Raw genomic sequence first — 21,004 nt, forward strand, 5'->3', positions numbered from 1 at the left:
CCCTACAAATACAACTGCCACATTTGGATTACAGTACATTCACTTCTTCAAAAAAACAAAACAATGGTGGTGTGGTGGGCATGTCCATTGAAAGCTGCCATTTTGACTAACAGTGCATGTTGAGAAGTATAGCAGGACAGGTTACTGTGTGTGTGTGTGTGCGTGTGTGTGTGTGTGTGTGTGTGTGTGTGTGTGTGTGTGTGTGTGTGTGTGTGTGTGTGTGTGTGTGTGTGTGTGTGTGTGTGTGTGCGTGCGTGTGTGTGTGTGTGTGTGTGCGTGTGTGTTTTGCTGCTGGCATACTGCTGCAATGGGCACCAGTGCAGTGCGACTACAGCAGGGTTCTGCCTGGGTCTCTACAGAGTACAGACATGGAGTCCCTGACTTTAAACATCCATGTAATCACGTAGGTGCCGGTGCTGTTCAGCTGTAGAGGGAACAACCCAGTTCAAAGAGAAAGGTCAGCTCATTCCCACGTTCAGATGGACACGGGGCAGACGATGATCCGGTCCTCCAGCATCACACTGAGCACCAGGAAGACAATGTAGAGCACGAACATGAAGCCGCCCAGCAGCTTGTTCATCTTCCATTTACAGTAGGCGATGGAGATGATGACGAAGAGGAGCATGATGAAGAGTAGGACGATGGCGCAGAAGAGCCCGTTGCTGCTGACCGGCACCGGGGCCATACCGTTTAGTGCAGAGTACAGGAGCCATGGAAACGGCAGGCTAACGTTAAGGACGAGAACAACAGAGGCACAGAGTGAGGGAGGGGGAGAGAGAAAGAGATGCCTTTTAGGTTTTCAACCCTTTTTGTATCAAGGCCCATTATTTATTCGGCATTTGAGCCACGGACCACCATTTGATGACATTTAGCCTCTCAGACCCAAATCGTTGAATATTTCTTGTCGTTGGATATAAGATTTTGTCCACAATTGCATGCTGTATTGATGTTGGTACCATTAGGATAGATGACAGGGAAACGTTGATCAAAATTACAATTCTCCTACAATCTCTAATTGTGTAGACTTCTTGTAAATTAAGTAATGCAGATGTTTAACAATAATGTAACTCTTGAGAGCGAAAAATTAAACCAAATGCACCCGCACGGGTCCATTTGGTTTCATTTTACGCTCTCAAGAGTTAAAGATCTAATAAGGGTCCATTTCGTTGTCAAGTCTTCATCATTTAGCTGGGGACCACCTGGAATCCCCTCAAGGACCACCGAAAATCCAGACTATGTGACGCTTTAATGTGATGATAGTGCTGTCAAACGAATAATATGAAGCCATCAAAGCTGCAGCATCACTTAAAAAAACAACTGTGGAATACTCTAGACATGATCTGTTGGGCAGAGTTATCAGACCTGATAATACACCATACATGGTCTTACTGCAACCAACCATACTCAGCGTAAGGCCTCATTATACCTCTACATTCACTACAGGCAACAGCTTTTGTTTTTGATGACAACCAGCCTAGTAATTCCTTTCATGTGTCACGTACAAATCTACAAATGTGTGTTATGTCTTTTCTGTTACTGTTGTTGCTCCATGTGAAGCCTATTGAACTCCATGTTCCGAATGAAACATGCTCTATGAATAACGTTTACTTTAGCAGTGTTTTGAGATTGTTAGTCGTGTATTTTCTGTGTTTGTTTTTCAATATACACAATTAACTCACCCTACGGTAATGTCAAATATGTTGCTGCCGACAGAGCTGGACACAGCCATGTCCCCCAGACCTTTACGCGCTACAATCACACTGGTGATGAGGTCAGGGATGGAGGTCCCTGCAGCCAGGATGGTCAGGCCCATAATCTCCTCAGAGATACCAATGGTCTCACCCACCTGGAAACATATGACATTCTCTTCAGATGGAGAATACTAGCAGCAAAAAAACTGTTGTAAGTTACAACATACAGTATGAAGCTTACTGAATAGGCTATACCTGTTGTTACCCTAAAGCTGGATTTGATTTCAGTATGCACTCGATTCGATTCGATTCGATTCGATTCGATTCGATTCGATTCGATTCGATTCGATTCGATTCGATTCGATTCGATTCGATTCAATTCAATTGAACTTTATTGGCAAGAGAAAACATACGTTTACATTGCCAAAGCCAGTGTCAAAATATAGCACTCACTGCAATCAGTCAAGTAGATAACTTTGACACAAAGTATTGTCAGTATCAATCTTTTTGGAAGCAATTTCATGCATTCGCTTGAAGCCATATACAAAAAAGTCTACTTTAGCATACGTGTACAATGAATAGCAAGCAAGTAAGTACTTTGTGAAATGCATTTTTAAGCATTGTGCATTTGTTTAAAGATTAGTTTTTGGCTTTTCTGCCAAAGGAAAGGTCGTCATGCATGGGATTCGAACACACAACGTGCTGTCAGGCCAAAGCCTATAAGTGGCATCCGCATGGACCACTTGGCCCGGCGGGCTCACAGCATTGTGACAAAATAGTCGAGCCGTGTCTTTCACTAATGAACACTGCAGACCCTCATTAACAAACCTGATGGGCCCACCACACCATGAGGTAGGAGAAGAATCCAATCCACATAATGGAGCCCAGGAAGGTCATCACAAAGTATTTCGTGGAGTTCTGTAGGACAAGTAACACGAATGCGTCAACATGCAGTGAGACATAGATGTGCTGAAAAGAGGAGGCTGAAAAACAGCCAAAAATATCTAATAGGCTGGGTGCTGGGTCAAACAATCAAGAAATGGGTCACACATCAAGAAATAAAATACGTTTTTTCCCTTCTTTTTTTTCTTCTGCTGCCAGATATATCTTTTATTAATATGTACATTAAAAGATATATCTGGGAGCAGAAATTGGTGTGCGGACTTCTTTTAGACGTAGAGACGCCACTGCTCAGTCACAGGTTTATTATTCTGAATCTGGTGTCTGTGTGACTTACAGGGTTGCGGACATCAGGGACCGTGAGCCACAGAGGGAACACTATAGGTAGCAGGAGGAGATAGGAAACTTGTTTGCGCCGTGTGTCCGGCCACGCCAAGGACAGCGGCTCCTCGATCTCCTCTGTCTCTTCTTCTGCTACCTCTTCCTCCATAGCCTTGTCATCAACCTTGTGATCCTCCTTCTCCTCCTCCTTCTCCTCCTCCTCCTCCTCCTCCTCCTCCTCCACATCGTCCTCCACATCGTCCTCTGTACTCGCACCCTCATCGCCGTCATTTTCGGCATCACCATCTTTTGAATTGTCCAACGCGGCCTCTCCTGCAGGCTCATCTTCCTATGAGACATGTGTTTAGTGCAATGGGTACAAAGAGAGCATGGTGGATGATAGATGCAAAACTAAGTGACAATGAATAGCAGATGAATTGCACAATACCTAAAGCTGTGAAATGTCGTGTTGGCCCTTACATAAAGAGGTATGAAATGTCGTGTTGGCCCTTACATAAAGAGGTATGAAATGTCATGTTGGCCCTTACATAAAGAGGTATGAAATGTCATGTTGGCCCTTACATAAAGAGGTATGAAATGTCATGTTGGCCCTTACATAAAGAGGTATGAAATGTCATGTTGGCCCTTACATAAAGAGGTATGAAATGTCATGTTGGCCCTTACATAAAGAGGTATGAAATGTCATGTTGGCCCTTACATAAAGAGGTAGCAATGATTCACATCTCTGCTTGTTGTGAACCAGCATAGGATATTGAAAAACAGTACCTTCTTGTCTTCTTCTTCCTCTTCCTTCTTCTCTGATTCTTCCTTCTTTTCTGATTCTTCCTTCTTCTCTGATTCTTCCTTCTTCTCTGATTCTTCCTTCTTTTCTGATTCTTCCTTCTTTTCTGATTCTTCCTTCTTTTCTGATTCTTCCTTCTTCTCTGATTCTTCCTTCTTTTCTGATTCTTCCTTCTTCTCTGATTCTTCCTTCTTTTCTGATTCTTCCTTCTTTTCTGATTCTTCCTTCTTTTCTGATTCTTCCTTCTTCTCTGATTCTTCCTTATTCTCTAACTCCTCCTTCTCTGATCCTTCCTCCTTCTCTGATCCTTCCTCCTTCTCTGATTCTTCCTCCTTCTCTGATTCTTCCTGCTTTTCTGATTCTTCCTTCTTCTCTGTTGCTGGAGCAGCGTCTGAATCTTTCGTCTGTTCAGTTTTAGCTGCACCATCTGTGCAAAAATAATAATAAATACATTCAATTTTAAGACCTGGACGCAACTTGCTCCTCCAAGGGAGCTAGCTCTCTTCGTGTGGTACGATTGGAAAAGGTTTCTCTGATATATAGGCTAGCTAACCTATTTATTGTTTCCCAGCCTGACAGTTCAGGGGGTCATGGGCTAACTAATTGCGAACGCAGTGATTGCGAACGCAGTGAGCACTAACTATGAGACCTAGCAGAACATGTCTGTCTGTGTGTGTGTGTCTGTGTGTCACGCTGTAACACCACCCGCCCGCCACCAGAGGACGCAGCTGTATCACACACAAAACACACACACAACTTAACTTAAAAAAAACTTAACTTAAAAAAAAACTTAACTTAAAAAGAAAATTAAAAAGAAAAAACTTAAATAAAACACACACACACACACAACTTAACTTAAAAAAAACTAAAAAGTACGTAATTTATTCTAATTGTTATTGCAAAATTTACGAGCTGCGTTCGCTTCCCGCGTTCGCGCGTCTTACTTGTGTAACATGTTTGTCCAAGAGATTGGTCAAAATGTTCTCCAACCACAATTCCAATTAACACATATTGTAGGTCTCGTTTATAGAGCACATGATGGAGTATAATGGCTGTACAGTATATTTGTATTTGGAGGTGAAAATCACTGCTCTGCCATGTATGTAGACAAAATCTTGGACAGTGTATTGTGAAAAGCGCTATTCAGAATAGCCCAGACTGGCAATACTCCTTAACTCTTCAGCATAACTCAGAGAGTGTATTTTCACAGTTAGTGTTAAATTAACACTGAGGATTTTATACTATTACATCACACTTTGCCTGCCAAAGTCGTCTTTAAATGTTTTTTTTTGTGGCTTTCGCCTTTATTTTATATTTTTTATGGAGGGACAGACAGTAGGCTGACAGGAAATGGGGAGAGAGATGGGGGGAAGACATGCAGTAAAGGCCGTCGGGATCGGAAGTCGAACCCGCGGCACACTGCCAGACTGGATTGCCAGCCAAGGTGCCTGGACCACTGAGCCATGGCCCAGGCCGCCAAAGTCGTCTTTGACGCCTATTTTCCCAATGGCATTGTTCGCTAACCTATGGTCATCCTTGGTTTCGGGGGTTTACACCACATGACACGTCGATCACATGACCGGAAAAACAAACTGCTTTCCACAGCTTGTAGGAGCCGGTGGAAAAACACCACACAACTGCGCGCAGCGCTCATTCTACACCATAATATTCTATGATTTGACTTTCAAAGGTAGGTGAAAAGCATACACTATCAAATAAAGGCAGAAAAAGCCCCAAACATATCTTACTTTTTTTTTTTTTTTTTTAAACACTCGGCAGTCAAAGTGTTCAACTCAATACACTTACTTACAATTTTCTCTTCAGACTGTTTGTTTGTTTTTACTGTGCAGTGCAAACATACGTGTATTGACAAAAAATACCCCAACAACACAGCAGCTACTGAGGTCACACACATTACAGAGTAACCATCACATGCATCGATTTTACCTTCAGATTTGCTCCCTGGATTCCCACTGGCCACATTGTTTGGAGTATCTGATTTTTTACCTATAAACAAAACAAACGGAATCCATCACATCAAACCTCATCTCTACCATGTCCCTATCCTATCTACCTCTCTACCTTATCTTTCTAAGTCACCCTTTTCCTGAGACAAAGAGACTGATTATTTAAATTTAACGTGTGAGCAAAATGACCCAACACAATGCACACAATATGTTCCAATGAAAATAACTAACAAAAAGAAAGGAAAAGAGAAAGCAACAGACAAAATCATAAAAAACAAACATCCCACTTACCGTAAATGTATTTAGAATGTAGAGTGTAATGGGAAAATGAGGCAGTGTAATCTCAAACATCTCAGAGAGGTAACTTAGAAGCAACCATATCCTAGAATCTGGCCACTGGGAACATTCCCCTAACATTAAATAACATATAATATTATGACCAGTTCTGGAGGCCAGCAATATGTTGGACCCAGACCTGTTGAAAGAGAGAGATATGACACTCACCGCGATGTGATCACGTGGTTCAAGTAGTATTTGTCGCCTGATGGCAAGAGTTACTTCTGCATACTTCTTGTCCTTGTTGTTCTTTACTTCTTTTTGTTTACAACAAAGTCTATGGCAGTGTCATAACTCTCTCTCTGAATAGCCCTGAGAGAGACAACTCAATGCTGATCCTCCATTAAAGGTTTCATGACATTCATTTTCATTAATTTTTTGTTTTTCTTTTAGGTTTTATAACCTCAATTACGCCCACACAACCTGAACTTTGAACATTCAGTGGATTTTCTGTGGCCTGGGGTTTTCTCTGTGGGTTCTGAAGCCTTTTGAGCTGCAATAGGCCAGTCAATCTAAGATTTGGCCCAAAATAAATTGCAAAAGTAATCGTTCAAGGTTTTTTATGATCCTTAGGTTCATCCAATAATACGTTTAATAACATATTAAAAATAGAGTATTATATAAATTGTTGACATATTATTGCTTATAGCAGCTTCAAGGCAAAACAAATCTAATTCTAACTAGAAAAAGGTACAGGTACAGGCACAGGTCTCCACCAGGGCAGGTCAGGTTGTGGTCTCCTGGTGGCGCTATAATAGGCCAATGTGAAAAGGGTGTCATTTGTTCTTAGGCCTTTGATGGCAATTGGATGATTAGAGGCATTTTGTTCCAAACATGTGTTTTGCAAAAATACACCTGTTGGTGGCGCTATAACAGGCCAATGTGAACAGGAAAATATATTTCTCAGCCTAGTAGGAAAGTCTGTGAAAGATTCACATAGATTGCACGATGCGTTCATGGATTTGAGGCTTTTTGTTCAAAACGGGCCAATCCTGCAAACTTTGAAAGCCAATGTTAGCCAATTGGGATGGAATATGAAATATCGGACAGATCCGTCTTGAACACATGACTATAGAGATAGTGTGTAACGATTTGCGGCATATTTGGACATAATATGGAGGAGTAATAGCAAAAAATGTTTTTCAAAAGTCGGCCTCCTGGTGGCGCTATAACAGGCCGTTCTGGAGAATTTGGGGCAGAGGTTCATCGTTGGCATCCAGGGAGTGTGTGTGCAAAATTTGGCATCGACCGGGTTAACGGTGGCGGAGATTAGCTGTACACAGACGGACGGACGGACACACACACACGGACGAACGGACGGACCCACACACACGGACGGAGTGCAAAACATATTCTTTCCCCATGCCTTCGGCCTGGTGGAGACAATTATGCTTTAAGAAGCATGTAATGTGTCAAACTAGGGGGTTTTCATGATTCTGAATCCATTCCAAGCATTAGTTTTGCACGAAAAACACTCCTTGGGCTAAAAAAGGCCATAGCCTCTTGCCCAAATGCGCCCAAATGTAATGAGGTCAGCACAGCATAATAGAAATTAGATTTTCTTTGCCTTAGGGGCCCATAGTTTTTTAATGGTACTCCAACTTCAACCCCTGAATTACTTTCTTTTCGGTCACACCCCTTTTTAGCTTAAATTGACTGGCCTACAACGAAAACAGGCAAACAGGCCTCAACAGTGACATCTGCTGGCAAATTCCTATGTCATATATAGGATTTGTGGACTCTTACCTCACAATCCACAGGAAAATCAGAGCACTTGTTTGAGCCATGGAAACCCCAGACCACAGAAAATCTACTGAATGTTAAAAGTTCAGGTTTTTTTGGGTGCAACTGAGCTCAGAAAACCTAAAAAACTCCATCACAAAAACACTCCATCACGGCACTCCATCGTTAAGCATCTAATGCCAGGGGTCTATGCATGCTTTGAGATATAAATCAGTAGGATCTGTAGACCATGCCATTTGTGGCTCTAGTGGTGTGCAGAAATGTATGAAGTGCATATGTATTGTGACATAATTTTGCCATGGAACACCACTATCATTTGGAGCCGATCTTAACCGTAAATACAAGCCCAGACCCTTATGGGTCCATTCCGTTTCATTTTACGCTCTCAAGAGTTAAATTATTGTTAAACATCTAGATAATGTAGAAGAATTGTTATTTTTGAGGGTACCACATCAATGCTGCATGGAATTGTGGACAAACTCTTATCCAACAATGATAAACTATTCTACGTTTTGGCAAAATCTCATCCAATGGCTCAAACGCTGAAAAAATAATGGGCCTTGGCATGAAAAGGGTTGAAAACCACTGGCCTACATAGATTCTGGAATGCATGTACTCGTCTCCATTAAATCCCTCAAATATGTAAATATAGTGAATACCTATACTCTTTCGAATGGGAGAACCAAATGGCATGGCCACAAATCAATAGTTATATGCATTGTTAAATATTCAGAAGCATGGTTTCCATGAATCCATGCAATGGGGCAGCCACACATTTTCTCGTCCACTCTCCTTACAGAGAGAAAAGCAATGTTGCCAATATTCCAGAAACACTGAGTAATCCTAAAGGGAGAAAGGGTGCACAAGACGTTTTCCAGAGGGGCCGCTTGGGAAACGGAAGGTTCCCGCGGTTCGATCCCCGGCTCCCCCTGGGTTAGTGTCAAAGTGCAAGACACTGAAGCAGGTCAGTGCCTTGCATTGTTTCCTCCACCAACTGTGTGTGAATGTGAGTGTGAATGTAATGCACATTGTAAAGCCTTAAGGCGCTATAATGCACCTTTTACCATTTAGGTGTGGTGCATATACGGTAATCAAGAATTTATGTACATTACCGTTTTTCCTTTGTCTTGAACTATTGTCACAAACCACCTGTCAATCACCTGCATTATCCCCAATTTCTATGAATGGAGGAACACATAATCATATTTCCCAGACAAAATGTTGACAATATAGATAGTATGTTGACAATGCCAAGATGTATCCCACAACTATTATGTATTTTCAATGACTATAGTAAACGATCAGGGTTTAAAATAAACTGTCAGAAATAAACTTTGTTACCGCTGAACCAGGTGATGATTAATGCATCTTGCACCCATCCCTTCTTCTATTCCGGTCTTTAAAAATGTTACATGTGACAAAATAATAGTTGTTTCTCTCCAAAGTTGAGTTTCAATAATTGAGATGAACATTATACCAGAGTTAATTAATTTGGTTCAGTCCTACCAAATCCAGTACTGGAGTAAACTTCATCAGTTGTAACGTGTAAACAAAATGTATATGGAGGGGTAAGCAGCCATGCATAGCCTAAAGCTCTCTACAATGCATAGGAAAAGGTGGCGGTGCTTTGTCTGTTCTATTACTGGGCCTATAAGCTTACAGTTATTGACTCGGCTTAAGCCTGATGCAATGGGACATGGCGGGCTGTTGAATATAGTTTAGTCTGTCCTTACTCCCTTCAAGACCATCTGAATTCTAATATGCCCATTACTCACTATCATTGTAAGTCTGGTCACATTGTTTTGCAAATTCACTGGAAAAACTGTGTGGCTGCCCTTTGCATGCTCCACTATAGTTAATAATGAAGGACTGTTGGTGGCCATCCTATTCAGGTCTCTCATTGGAGAGAGAAAGGTGGGGTATTTATGGAGACAAGAGGTTGTGTTCCATCCACGCTAGCCTGGAAACCAGGCAAAATCTGCCAGTGCAAAAACAAAAAGCCCTCAGCAGGTTTGTTCTGGCCCTGCTCGGTTGTGAATTTGTGATTGGATTTCACTGCCCCCGAAGTTGTGTGGCACCAATCAGGGACCAGTTGTCACCAGAAGCATTTTTTTAATCCGCCCCTTGAAATGCAGGTTCAACATTGAGATTCCAGACTAATGATGCAGTGATTAGTCTGGCCATGCCATGTATGGAATTTGATTTACCACGTTCCTTCTTTTTATTTTATTTACAGTTAATATCAGCTCTAATGGAGCAAAATTCTCTCGCACCACACCAACTTCATACAGATCTGCACACTACTAGAGACATACGTGTCTTGGTGTCCAGATTCTACTGGTTTATCTCAAAGCACGCTATAGACCAATGGTTCAAGAGAAAGTGCAAAGGGAACAACCTTGCATTGAACTTCTTGAAAAAGACAAAAGGAGGAAAGGAAATGTAACATCTCTCAAGAATGAACCCTCCTTAATAATTAATCATGTGCTTGCGGATCATATCCGCAAGCACAGACGAACAAGGGCCAAAAGGCAAGGTGAAGCTCAGGTGGAATTCCGTCTAGGACTGGATGTTCCCCTGTGCATGTTCCTCACCGCTGTCTAAATTTCATGTTGTGTAAGGTCCATGTTTACCAATTTACTATAAGAAATATGCTCTATATTGATATTATCCAAATAACGGTTATATGCAGACTCATCAAAGCCACACTTCGAGCTTGGATTGGTTATCACAGTGCCATCTTTAGATATGACACTTGTTGTGACCAGATACCTGATGAAGGTCGTGAGACCGAAACGTTGTATTAAACGCAGCTTAATAAACTGCTGCTTAATAAGTGAAGACAGTGTGCAGGATCTCCTTTCTCTCACTAAAATATTGAAAAAAGGTTCATTGGTCCAAAGCCTCATATAACCAGCTCTTTTTGGAGAGAAACAGAATCACTAGTCTCAAACCACGTTGTAAAATACCATAGAGCAGCACATACTTCTGCTACTAGTTTTCCTGCACGTTCCTTATCGTTTACAGTATGGTGTTGCTTCTAACAAAGCCCTTCACTGCCTCCAGCAGAATCCTAGTTTCAGAAAATGAACCCATAATGAACTCCAGAAATTCATTGAATTTCATTTATGCCACAAAGCAGTGAGGAATTAAAATGCCATCTAGGAGCTCTAGCAGCTGCAGCCATCAAGGTTACATACGGTAAATGGGTTTGGGATCAGACCATGTAACTGGTAATGTGTTCTGAACATTTTTAAATAGATCTTAGACACAAAGAGAAAATCTATTACTTTGTCACAGAGAGGAAATTATAATATTTTACGGAAGGGTTCATTAAGTGCGAGATGCCAATCATCATACCTGTGTCGGCTGCCGAAGCAAGGTGTTGGTCATTATTCTCTGCCTCGCCCTTTTTTTTATTACTACTACCTGCTCCCAGAACCAGACGAAGGCCTGTGAGATCCAAAAGAGTTTTGGTTAATAGGTCATAGAAACCAGCATCAAAATTATTAGGAGCATATGCATAAATCAATGCAATGTTCTTCCCATCTGACTCAATCTTAGCGATGGCAATCCGCCCACCTGTATCCACCCAAGAAACAATAAAATCAAACTACTGAGAATCGTGTCCTTGGCCTTAGAGCAGACAAAAATGCAATAGGGTGATTAAACTTATTTACAAAATGACCGGCACCTTTCCAGAGTATAACCTGTATGTGATTTCTGGACCATGGCAAAATCAATTTTTTTCTCATGAACAAATTCAGTGGATCAGGGCTAGAGTAGCGTAGAGCAGCTGGATGGGAACCGCAAGATTCCCAGTTCGATCCCAGTCTCCCCCAGAGTCCTTGAGCAAGACTCTGAACCCCTAATTGCTCCCAATGTGCAGGTTGGTGCCTTGCATGGTTTCCTCCACCATCGGCGTATGAATGTGTGTGTGAATGTAATGCACAATCTATGTAAAGCCCTTTGGATAAAAGCACTATATAAATGCACCATTTACCATTTCTAACATTTTAGAAGATGCATGCAGGATATTAAGACACCTGGCATTGACAGAAATGCAGTTGAGATCAGTCATGTGATGAATAATGGACATATTTGGAGCTTAATCACCTCAACAAGGAGGATATGGCAGCCTAGATCTCTAAAATAGCTCTCCCAAAAACCAAAAAAAGTAATGTCATTGTGATTGGGATACCAAACGCATTGTGGGACTGCCGCAATGTGTTTCTATAAACAAAATTCATTTGAACCAATAAATGGATCAGGTATTGTTCATCATTGATTCATTCATTCAACATTTATTCATTGATGAGAATGATGACACATTTTATTACTCCCAGCAGTATGACGCGCACGCGCACGCGCACACACACACACACACACGCGCGCGCCCCTCCAGAGAATGGGAAGTGATAGTGAACGATAGGAAAAGAAGCCTGACCTTCAACCATTCGAACCAATCATCAAAAACTCACCAGAACAGTCTTGTGAAACACCCACATTCCCAGAATGGCCCTGTGAGGCGCCCACATTCCTACATGTAGATATAGGACTTGGGATGGTATCCCAGTCAAAATATGGACATAGTCATCCATCCGTCACCCAACGGTTTGTGGAGTCCCATTTTAAACCTTGAGTACTGCATATTTGCCTGACCGCTGTGGTCTATGGCAGCAACTTGTCAATCACAATGTCAGCCACACTCTGTATTGTATATTTTACTCTAAGGGCTGTATTACAAAATGAACACAAATTAAAATATAAACTCAAGAGGAAAATGTTTACTGAGCTAATAATTCAAATTTGAAGTAGGGTAATTTCCCCATTGTCTTTTAAAGGGCCACTTCACCACTTCTCAACTTATCTTTATATAATTGGTCCTCACTAATGTTCATGATAAAATAACACAATTTTTGTCTCCCCCAGGCCGAAGGCATTGGGAGAGAGTATGTTTTGCATTCCGTCCGTATGTCCGTCCTTCCATCCGTGTACAGCTAATCTCTGGCACCGTTGGCCCGGCCGATGCCAAACTCTGCACACACACTCCCTGGATCCCAACGACTAACCTCTGCCCTACATTTCATTACTCGTACACATTTTATCCATACATCACGCAAATCGGTACTATACACTATCTCTATATTCCCAGTTCGATCCCAGTGTGATCAACACGGATCTGTCCCATTTCCCATATTCCATCCCGATTGGCTAAGACTGCCCTCCAAATCTTGCAGGATTGGTCTGCTTCGAACAAAATGCCACAAATCATGAACACAGCATGCAATTTCCATGAAATTATACACGCACATTCCCTCTAGGCCGAGGACAAAATGACACATAATTTTTATAACAGACCAATTCCCCTGTTTTTACCTATAACTGCACCGATCTGTGTACAACTTTGTATGCGCACTCCCTAGAGGCCAAGTAAAAACCTTTGACCTGCATTTTTCACATCTGCTTATACCGGTAGTTAGTTCTAACCTGACTCCGCCAGATGGGGCAGCAGAGAGTACACTGGGTTCCCCCCTCCTGCTCCCATCTGGGAACTCTCAGGCAGACTTGATGCCCGGCCACAAAATGGCCTGGCCAATCAGCGGCAGCTAGAGGCGGGATCAAGGCAGCACTGTGTATGCCTTGATCCCGCCTCTAGCTGCCGCTGATTGCTCAATATTTGCCACTTTTGTGCTCAATATTTGTGTTTACACAAACCGTCCAAGCTGGACAGAAAACACAGTGGAATCAAGTCTCAAATACTACAGTTACTAGTTATTGCAAACAACCAGCAAATAAATATGACAGGCATAGAATATAACCAATGCAGCTGCTAGCCTCAGCAATGATCAGCTCATCACAATTCACAACACAATAACATGAGCTGAAACAACTCTGACCAAGATCTTCAGAGTTGCCAGAATTGCCATTATATTCACGTCAAGTCAAATGTATTTATAGCATATTTCATACGACAAGCATAGACTCGATGTGCTCCAATGTGCTAGTCTCCATTTAATAGACATGCCATATATATCATAATCTGTTTCTGTTAGTTTTAATGTGACTATATTGTAAATACATAAGTCATATTTAAGCATTTGTCATTATGGCTTTGCACACATGCATGGCCTGTGATGTCCATGGGCTTGAATCATAGCTGCGTTGAGATAGGTGGATTTGATTGGTATTTGGTGCAGTAGGGGATGCTGGCTGTGCTCCAGGTTTATACTGTATATAAGCTCAATCAAAATCTGATTACTGAATTAGAGTAGTCGAGCATTGTCTTTCTGCTTGGTGGCCAGAGAGACAAATAAAAAGGGACCACCAGGGGCAAGAGAAATATGTTGAGGTGGCAAGTTACCTTATCATAATAAAATGAATAGTAAGCTAGTAACCCCTCTTGGCCCTCTATCATGAAATATTGGGAGGTAAATTAAAAAGAAATTAACAAAAGCAATTCAATTGAGTTTTAAGGCTATGTGTCCAGTATTGTGTCATTATTGTCGTTGGACGGAAACCTTGTTTGTCCAAAACCGTTACTTTTCAGGAAATTGAAAAAAATAACCTGTGTTCCAATTGATCCAATGTAGTTATAATTTTGTTACAAGCTCTTGTTAATACCTTTCATTGGTTATATATTTATAAAACTCACAGACATACCACTTTCACAAAAGTGGCAAAATGTGCCGAACAAAGCTCACAACGAACGTGTTGTTACTGTAGCATTATAGCATACAGTAACTAAGTAGTAGGGCATTCATTTACGGCGGGGAGAAAAATAAAAACGTTGAAATATGGAGATATATAAGATGCATTTGCTGTCTAACACAGCATTTATAACTCTTCCTTTACCATTGTTGATGTGTTAACTTGAAATAAAAGCTTTGTAGTGACTGTGACTAGAGCCAGTACAGTTCATTCTGTCCAACAAGCCTTTCCATATTTCCACTGTACAAATGAATCACGCCATAGACTGAGGTCGGTATTTATCTACTTAGTAGGCCTATCAATCTGGACTTAGTGCTACACATGAAGCATCTACTAATCCATGTTACTGAGAGAAGGACAGGGGCACTCAGTTTAACAACACCTCTAAGGGCATGCACCGACCAAAGTGGTAAGGGAAGTGGTAAGGGTGAAAGCCCGTACTGAACCTTGAATGACGGGAGACATATTAAGAGACATACTCAGAAATAAAATCTTCTCTGAGCAAAACTACCTGAAAATTGCAGAAAACAACGCAATGTAGTAAACAACCTGGTCACAAAAGGAAAATAATAACTAAATGAGAACATTGAAGCAAACAAAAACATCCAGAACTCTGGGAGGTAATAGATCAATTAGGCTGCAGCAACAAAAATCAGACCAAATCTGTTTTAACAGTTTCTTCATCATCATTGTCTCTATTGCTTCCATAGTAACCCACATTACAAATGTACAGTATCCATCAGTCAGTGCCACGTCCCACAAGACTTCAGATTGGCTTGAGTAATCCCTCTATAAAAAAGAAAGCAAATTAGAACCTGGCAACTACCACCCAGTTTCCATCCTTTGTTCGATCTCAAAGGTTATAGAGGGATTCATTCAAGAAGAAATAAACAGCTACCTAGACAACCGTAAACTGCTGTTTGAATTCCAATCTGGCTTCAGCACATCCCACTCCACTGACACATGCCTACTGTATTTGAACGACTACATCAAACGTGAGGTAGACTTGGGCAATTTCTGCGGCATGGTCATACTGGACCTCCAAAAATCATTCAATTCTACTGGACAAACTGAAGGCAATCGGTTTTGATAGCACCTCAATAAACTGGATGAAATCAATGGAACCATGTCCTCATCCCTCCCAGTGAACTGTGGGGTTCCCCAAGGAAGCATACTTGGGCCGTTACTGTTTCTTCTTTACATGAACGACATGAATGCTGCCTGTAACTGCAAATTGCTCTTTGCGCGGATGACTCAGCATTTTGGGCTGTATTCTTGACAATAAGATGACTGGTGAAAGCATGGCAACAAAGGTGATCAAAAAAGTAAAACAAAGAACAAGATTCCTGGGCAGAATTTCCTCTTTTGTCAACAAAAGTGCTTTTTCGGGTGCTCTAATTCAGCCCTCCTTTGACAAAAAAATATATGTTAATGACGTTTAGAAGATTTAGAAGACTTTCCTGGGGGTCTTTATGTGTGTAATATGTGGTTTTAGATATTTTAGATTTTAACAGTGAGCCCAGTGTCCATGACATCAGAGACACTGGGCTCACTGCTAAAATCAAAAAATTTACTTCCAGGACTACATGTTGTCTCAGTAAGACAGGCCCTCCCCCTATCCACAAGGAGGAGCAGTGCACCAAAGCATTATGGGAATTGTAGTCCAGGAAGTAAGTGAGCTAAAATCTCATATAATCTCAAATATCTCAAATATTTAAAACCACATATTAAAGTAAACACACATAAAGACCCCCAGGAAAGTGGTCTAAATCTTCTAAACATCATTAACATGTATATTTTTTGCAAAAAGGGTGAAGTGTCCCTTTAAGACTAAGCTTCAGACCTCCAAAAACAAATTCATTCAACTACGTCTTGGCCTGGGGCCCATGACCCACCTTTTCCAACCCATTTTGCTAGTCTAAACTGGCTCCGGGTAAAATACAGAATTACGGTAAGCAATCGAAAATGGTATTGACATTCAAAATTGTAAATGCAGCCTTGCCCTCAATGCCCTCAGTAACCTGACTAACTACCTAAAAGTGAGCGACACCCACAGCCACAATACTAGACTGAGCGAGAACAACGATCTGGTACCGCCCACTTTCAAAACAAATGGGTACTGCCACCCAAGCATGGAATGCCCTGACCCCCTTCCTCAAAAAATACATATCACATACATCTTTTAAATCAGGCCTGAAAATCCACCTTTCAGCAGGCCCAAGGGAGAGGAAATGATCACCCCCCCTTCCTTTTTCCCCACCCTGTACATACAGTGTAGTGTTTTATTTTTCCTGTGATGATATTGAATTGTGCTGTTATTCTTCATGTCATATCTATGAATTGATTGCATAGGGCCTAAATGGAAACAAGACCACAAGGACCTTTTTTGTGCTATGCCTTTTGGACTAAGTGTTGGACTGTACTCTGTTGCTGTTTTTACATTTCTGTCTAATAAACAATTAAATCAATCAATCAATGCAAAGCAAGCATCATTTTTGTCCAGAGAATGTATCATTGGTGACATGGAATGTATTCACCTCCTCCTAATGGTTCCAGGGTGTGGGTCACGAGTTGGAAAATGGAGTTTCTCAATGTGCTGTTGTGTAAGGAGGCTGTACTCTTCCCTCGATGAAGGGATGGCTTCTGCTGGGAGAAAGAGATGGGTTCACAAACTTCACAACAGACCGTGATACATACAACATCCTCCAACAGGCGGGTGGTCAAACTAGAAATTAGATGTGCAACAGAAGCCCTGTTTTGTTTGAGTGATGTTGTTTATTACAGTATATGTCAGAAATGTAATATACAGTATCATGACATCATGAGAATAACCAGAGCATACATGTAAGTGATTTTTATAATAATTTCTCAATTGTTTTAATTTATTTGTTGTATTAATTATTTGTTATTTACCCTTAAGTGATTCTTGTCCACTGGAGCAGCATTGCCTTCAACGTCCCCATTCACCTGTGTGCAATACATTTTCCAATGATAATCATTAAGTAGGAAATCTATAGGAATAAGGTTATAAATACATTCATTTCAGTTATGTAACTATGTTTATACATAAATCTCCAAATACCATGGCGCATTGTGTTACTCTAATTAAATAAATCACACACTTCTTTACACCTATGACGTGATAATAAAGATGATGATTCTTCTGATTCTGGGGCTTACATCTTCCAATGGCTTTGTATATCTGTCAAAAATGCACCGATATTTATTGGGTTAAAGTAAACTTTGGTACGAAATTCTACAAATAGACCCTCCCCTCATTATACCTAAACAGTATCATATATCATTGTGTGATGCTGACAGTGTTTACAAGAGATAATAAAACCCAGCTCCAACCGAGCTACAGCAGTGCTGTAATGTCTCAAAGGATTAGGGGTTTGTACTTTGTTGTGGGTGATTGGCTTTGGTCCCCCAAGGCCTACAGCCGGGGTGCCCAAAAGGTAGATCATGATCTACCAGTAGATCACAAAGGCTGTGCAAGTAGATCACATGGCATGGTCCTACAAATATATTTAATTTAAATATAAAAAAACTGTTTCGCATGTGCCACTTGAAATAAGGTGACTTGATTGACTGACATCTATAAGGGCCTGTCAGCTCAAACCCACAATGCAATACTTTGTTTTCTAGAGTGTTGTACACAAATGTCAGTATCATTACAAAGTTATAATACAAAAAAAACCCTACCAATTAAAAATGTCCCTCTATTTCCCATTCCAAGTGTGCTTGTCTCATGCCTTACTGTATGTAACATTGAGCTGGTAATTTTGAAAGTGGCTCTCAAGTCAAAAAAGTGTGGGCACCTCTGGCCTACAGTGTATCAACCAACTCCAGTGCCGTGATTTTCACATAAAAACCATAGATGGGAGTTTCATATCCAGTGCTGTAACATGTGTACACTGTACAGAATGGACTGTATGCAATTGGTGAACTTCAGTCTGGGCCAAATAACGAATCTGACATTAAGGGTTTGCTGCCCACTTGGTCATTCATAATGAAGCAATTTAAACAGTTAAAGTTAGGAATAGCATAATTGTCTTTAGGGATACGAATGAAATGCCTCCGACTCGACTACTATAGATAGCTCAGTCATACCAGTTTTGGCCAGGAATGTGGGGCTCTATGAAAATACCAGGCCCTTTAGACTGTACTGAATGTACTGATAACATTCATATGTGGGCCCCATGTAACCTTGGGCCCCATTAATCATTATTATTTCACATATACATACATATATATATAGTATATACATACCTTTTCATTCTTTTCATTCTCCTCCAAAGCAATTACTTTAACAATGCCCTGGTGTTTGTGGAGCCGGGTTTTGACGGCCCGCTCAATCTGCACGTTGTATTTCATGCAGATCACATAGAGAGTGTAACCTCCCAACAGCATCACGCTCTCCCACCACTCGATGATATTGTCCAGGAAGAAAATAATAAGCATAATGAGGTCCAAGATGTAGAAGGACACGTCTCTGAAGAGTGGCCACCAGGTCAAATGGAGCATCTCCCGCGAAAACACAGCACACATTCCAATCACAAACAGAATGTTGAACACTGCAGAGCCCACAATGGTGCCAATTCCTACGTTGCTATGGGCGATGAAGGTGCCTATGAGGGAAGTGAATAGTTCAGGGGCCGAACCTCCAGCGGCCATAAAAGTGGCCCCTGCAACGTCATCGGAGATTTCCAGCTTATCTGTTATTACTCCCAGAGCAGGAACAAAGTACTCATCGCACACAATTGCCAGGGAAATAAACATGTAGACCATCCCAAAAATGTGTAGGGCCACCCAGCCTCTCCTGCGGTCTTGTACAGAGAAGATGTCCCTGGGATAGTCGCCCTGTGGAGAGTCTTCAGGTGAGGCAGGCATGGTTGAGCCAGGAGGCATTGGTGGTGTGGGTGTCTCCTCAGGAGCCACGAAGATACAGTGGACAATAGTAGTAGTTTGATTTGTTGTTAATGACAAAGGCTCATCTGTGGTGGGGGGTGTTGTCAAATCTAAAGTTTCAGTTGTGTGATGGACCTCAACCATTTCTGGTGTGGTTTGGTCTGTTGGCTCCCACTCCAGAGTCGCAGTGATGGGTTCCTCAAAGGCCAGAGTCTCCAGAGTAAACTCCTCCAGCCCTTCTGTTGAACCCTCTCCAGAGTCATCTCCAATCTGAGGCAGCAGCCAGGGCTCCGAAAGCCTGGCACTGATGCTCAGCTGGTAGAGGGTACACAGGAAAACCCCAGAGAGAAGGAACACAACCCGGCTCAGCTGTAGTCGCTTTCTCCGTGTACAATGCATTTTCCTCCAAAGCAACAGTGGTATTGGCTATGGGGAATTACACTGCACAAAATGAGCAGTGCAAAAAGGGTGGGTCCAGCTTGGTCCCCAGAACACCATGGGGTGATGGTGTTTTTGGTGGTGGTTTTAGGTTTGCAGACGGATGACTCATGTCATCTTTTAACTTCTACAGAAAGCCCAACCTGAGAAACATGAAAGGGCACATTGAAAGTTAAATGATGCCTAACCAACAGATATATATTTAGGCAATGAATTTGAGATAAGACACTAGTATCAAGGAAAAGGAGTATGCATATTAGAGAGGTTTTCTTTAGACTAATGATACAAAATGAAAAGAAAAACAAGTAGGCTACAGCACAGCTAAAAGCCCAAATCAGAAGGCTAGAGCTCAAATTATTATTTTAAATAAACAAATTAAATGAACCAAGATTTAAACGAAACGTTTAGCTCATTATTACATCAAAGAAAACAAATAAATAGGCCTAGGCCTATACCAGGGCTGCCACGTACCTCCTGCAGGACTCCTGCATTTCCATTTCCCCTGGCCTGGATTTCTCCTGCTTTTGGTATCAAACTCCCAAAATTCACCAGAACACAGGAACTTAACTATGTTATAAAGTTTATGGGGGAGGAGCCCCAGAGTTCCCCCACCACCTAAAAAAAATCCCCTATATTCCTCCTGATTATTACAGTCAACCCTGTTGGCAACCCTGCTATAGCCTACATATAGTATCCTATATAAAATAAAATAATAGAAGCACTTACGGATGCAGGCTTCGTTTTGACGGTACGATTTCTGAAATCAGGGACACAGAATATCCAAGAAAAGATTACCCACAGCTGGGTTCACTGCATGGCACAAACCGTGGAGAGTCCAAATTGTGCGCAGAGGGGTCAAGTAGGACGCGCCGCAGGACAAGTCTTCACAATGGATCAGCATAAAACCTAGCTAATAGGCTACCTGACGTCTTAATAGGATTAGGAGCATTGTCTCACTCTCACTTTATTATCATAAGCTTAGGCCATTCATTTAAACATATTTAATTGAATAATAAAACAAATATTTTTACTCACGACGTTATTAGGTTAAATCTTGCCAGTCTTTGTTTAAAGTTTTATGAAGCCAACTAGTTCGAAAATAATTTAATGGAAATATAAAGGTGACAATTATAAAAAATGGTTGACATGAAACTTTCTCATTTAAAAACTACAGTGTCAGTAGA

At 41.4% G+C, this 21,004-nt stretch overlaps 1 protein-coding gene across 1 annotated transcript; it reads right to left on the reverse strand.

Annotated features, from left to right (window-relative positions):
* Nucleotides 1–186: 186 nt before the first annotated feature.
* slc24a1 (solute carrier family 24 member 1) lies at nt 187–20,631 on the reverse strand. Its single transcript, XM_079502327.1, has 11 exons — nt 20,547–20,631; nt 18,744–19,963; nt 17,385–17,438; nt 17,009–17,114; nt 11,121–11,213; nt 3,699–4,141; nt 3,189–3,261; nt 2,929–3,125; nt 2,520–2,609; nt 1,680–1,846; nt 187–725 (listed from the first exon to the last, which is right to left on the reverse strand). The coding sequence occupies exons 2-11, from the start codon at nt 19,779–19,781 to the stop codon at nt 476–478; spliced, it is 2,511 nt and encodes an 836-aa protein (XP_079358453.1). The 5' UTR covers nt 19,782–19,963; nt 20,547–20,631; the 3' UTR covers nt 187–475.
* Nucleotides 20,632–21,004: the final 373 nt, after the last annotated feature.

The sequence above is a fragment of the Electrona antarctica genome (genome assembly GCF_951216825.1).
Source record: "Electrona antarctica genome assembly, chromosome: 5".
Taxonomy (NCBI): Eukaryota; Metazoa; Chordata; class Actinopteri; order Myctophiformes; family Myctophidae; genus Electrona; species Electrona antarctica.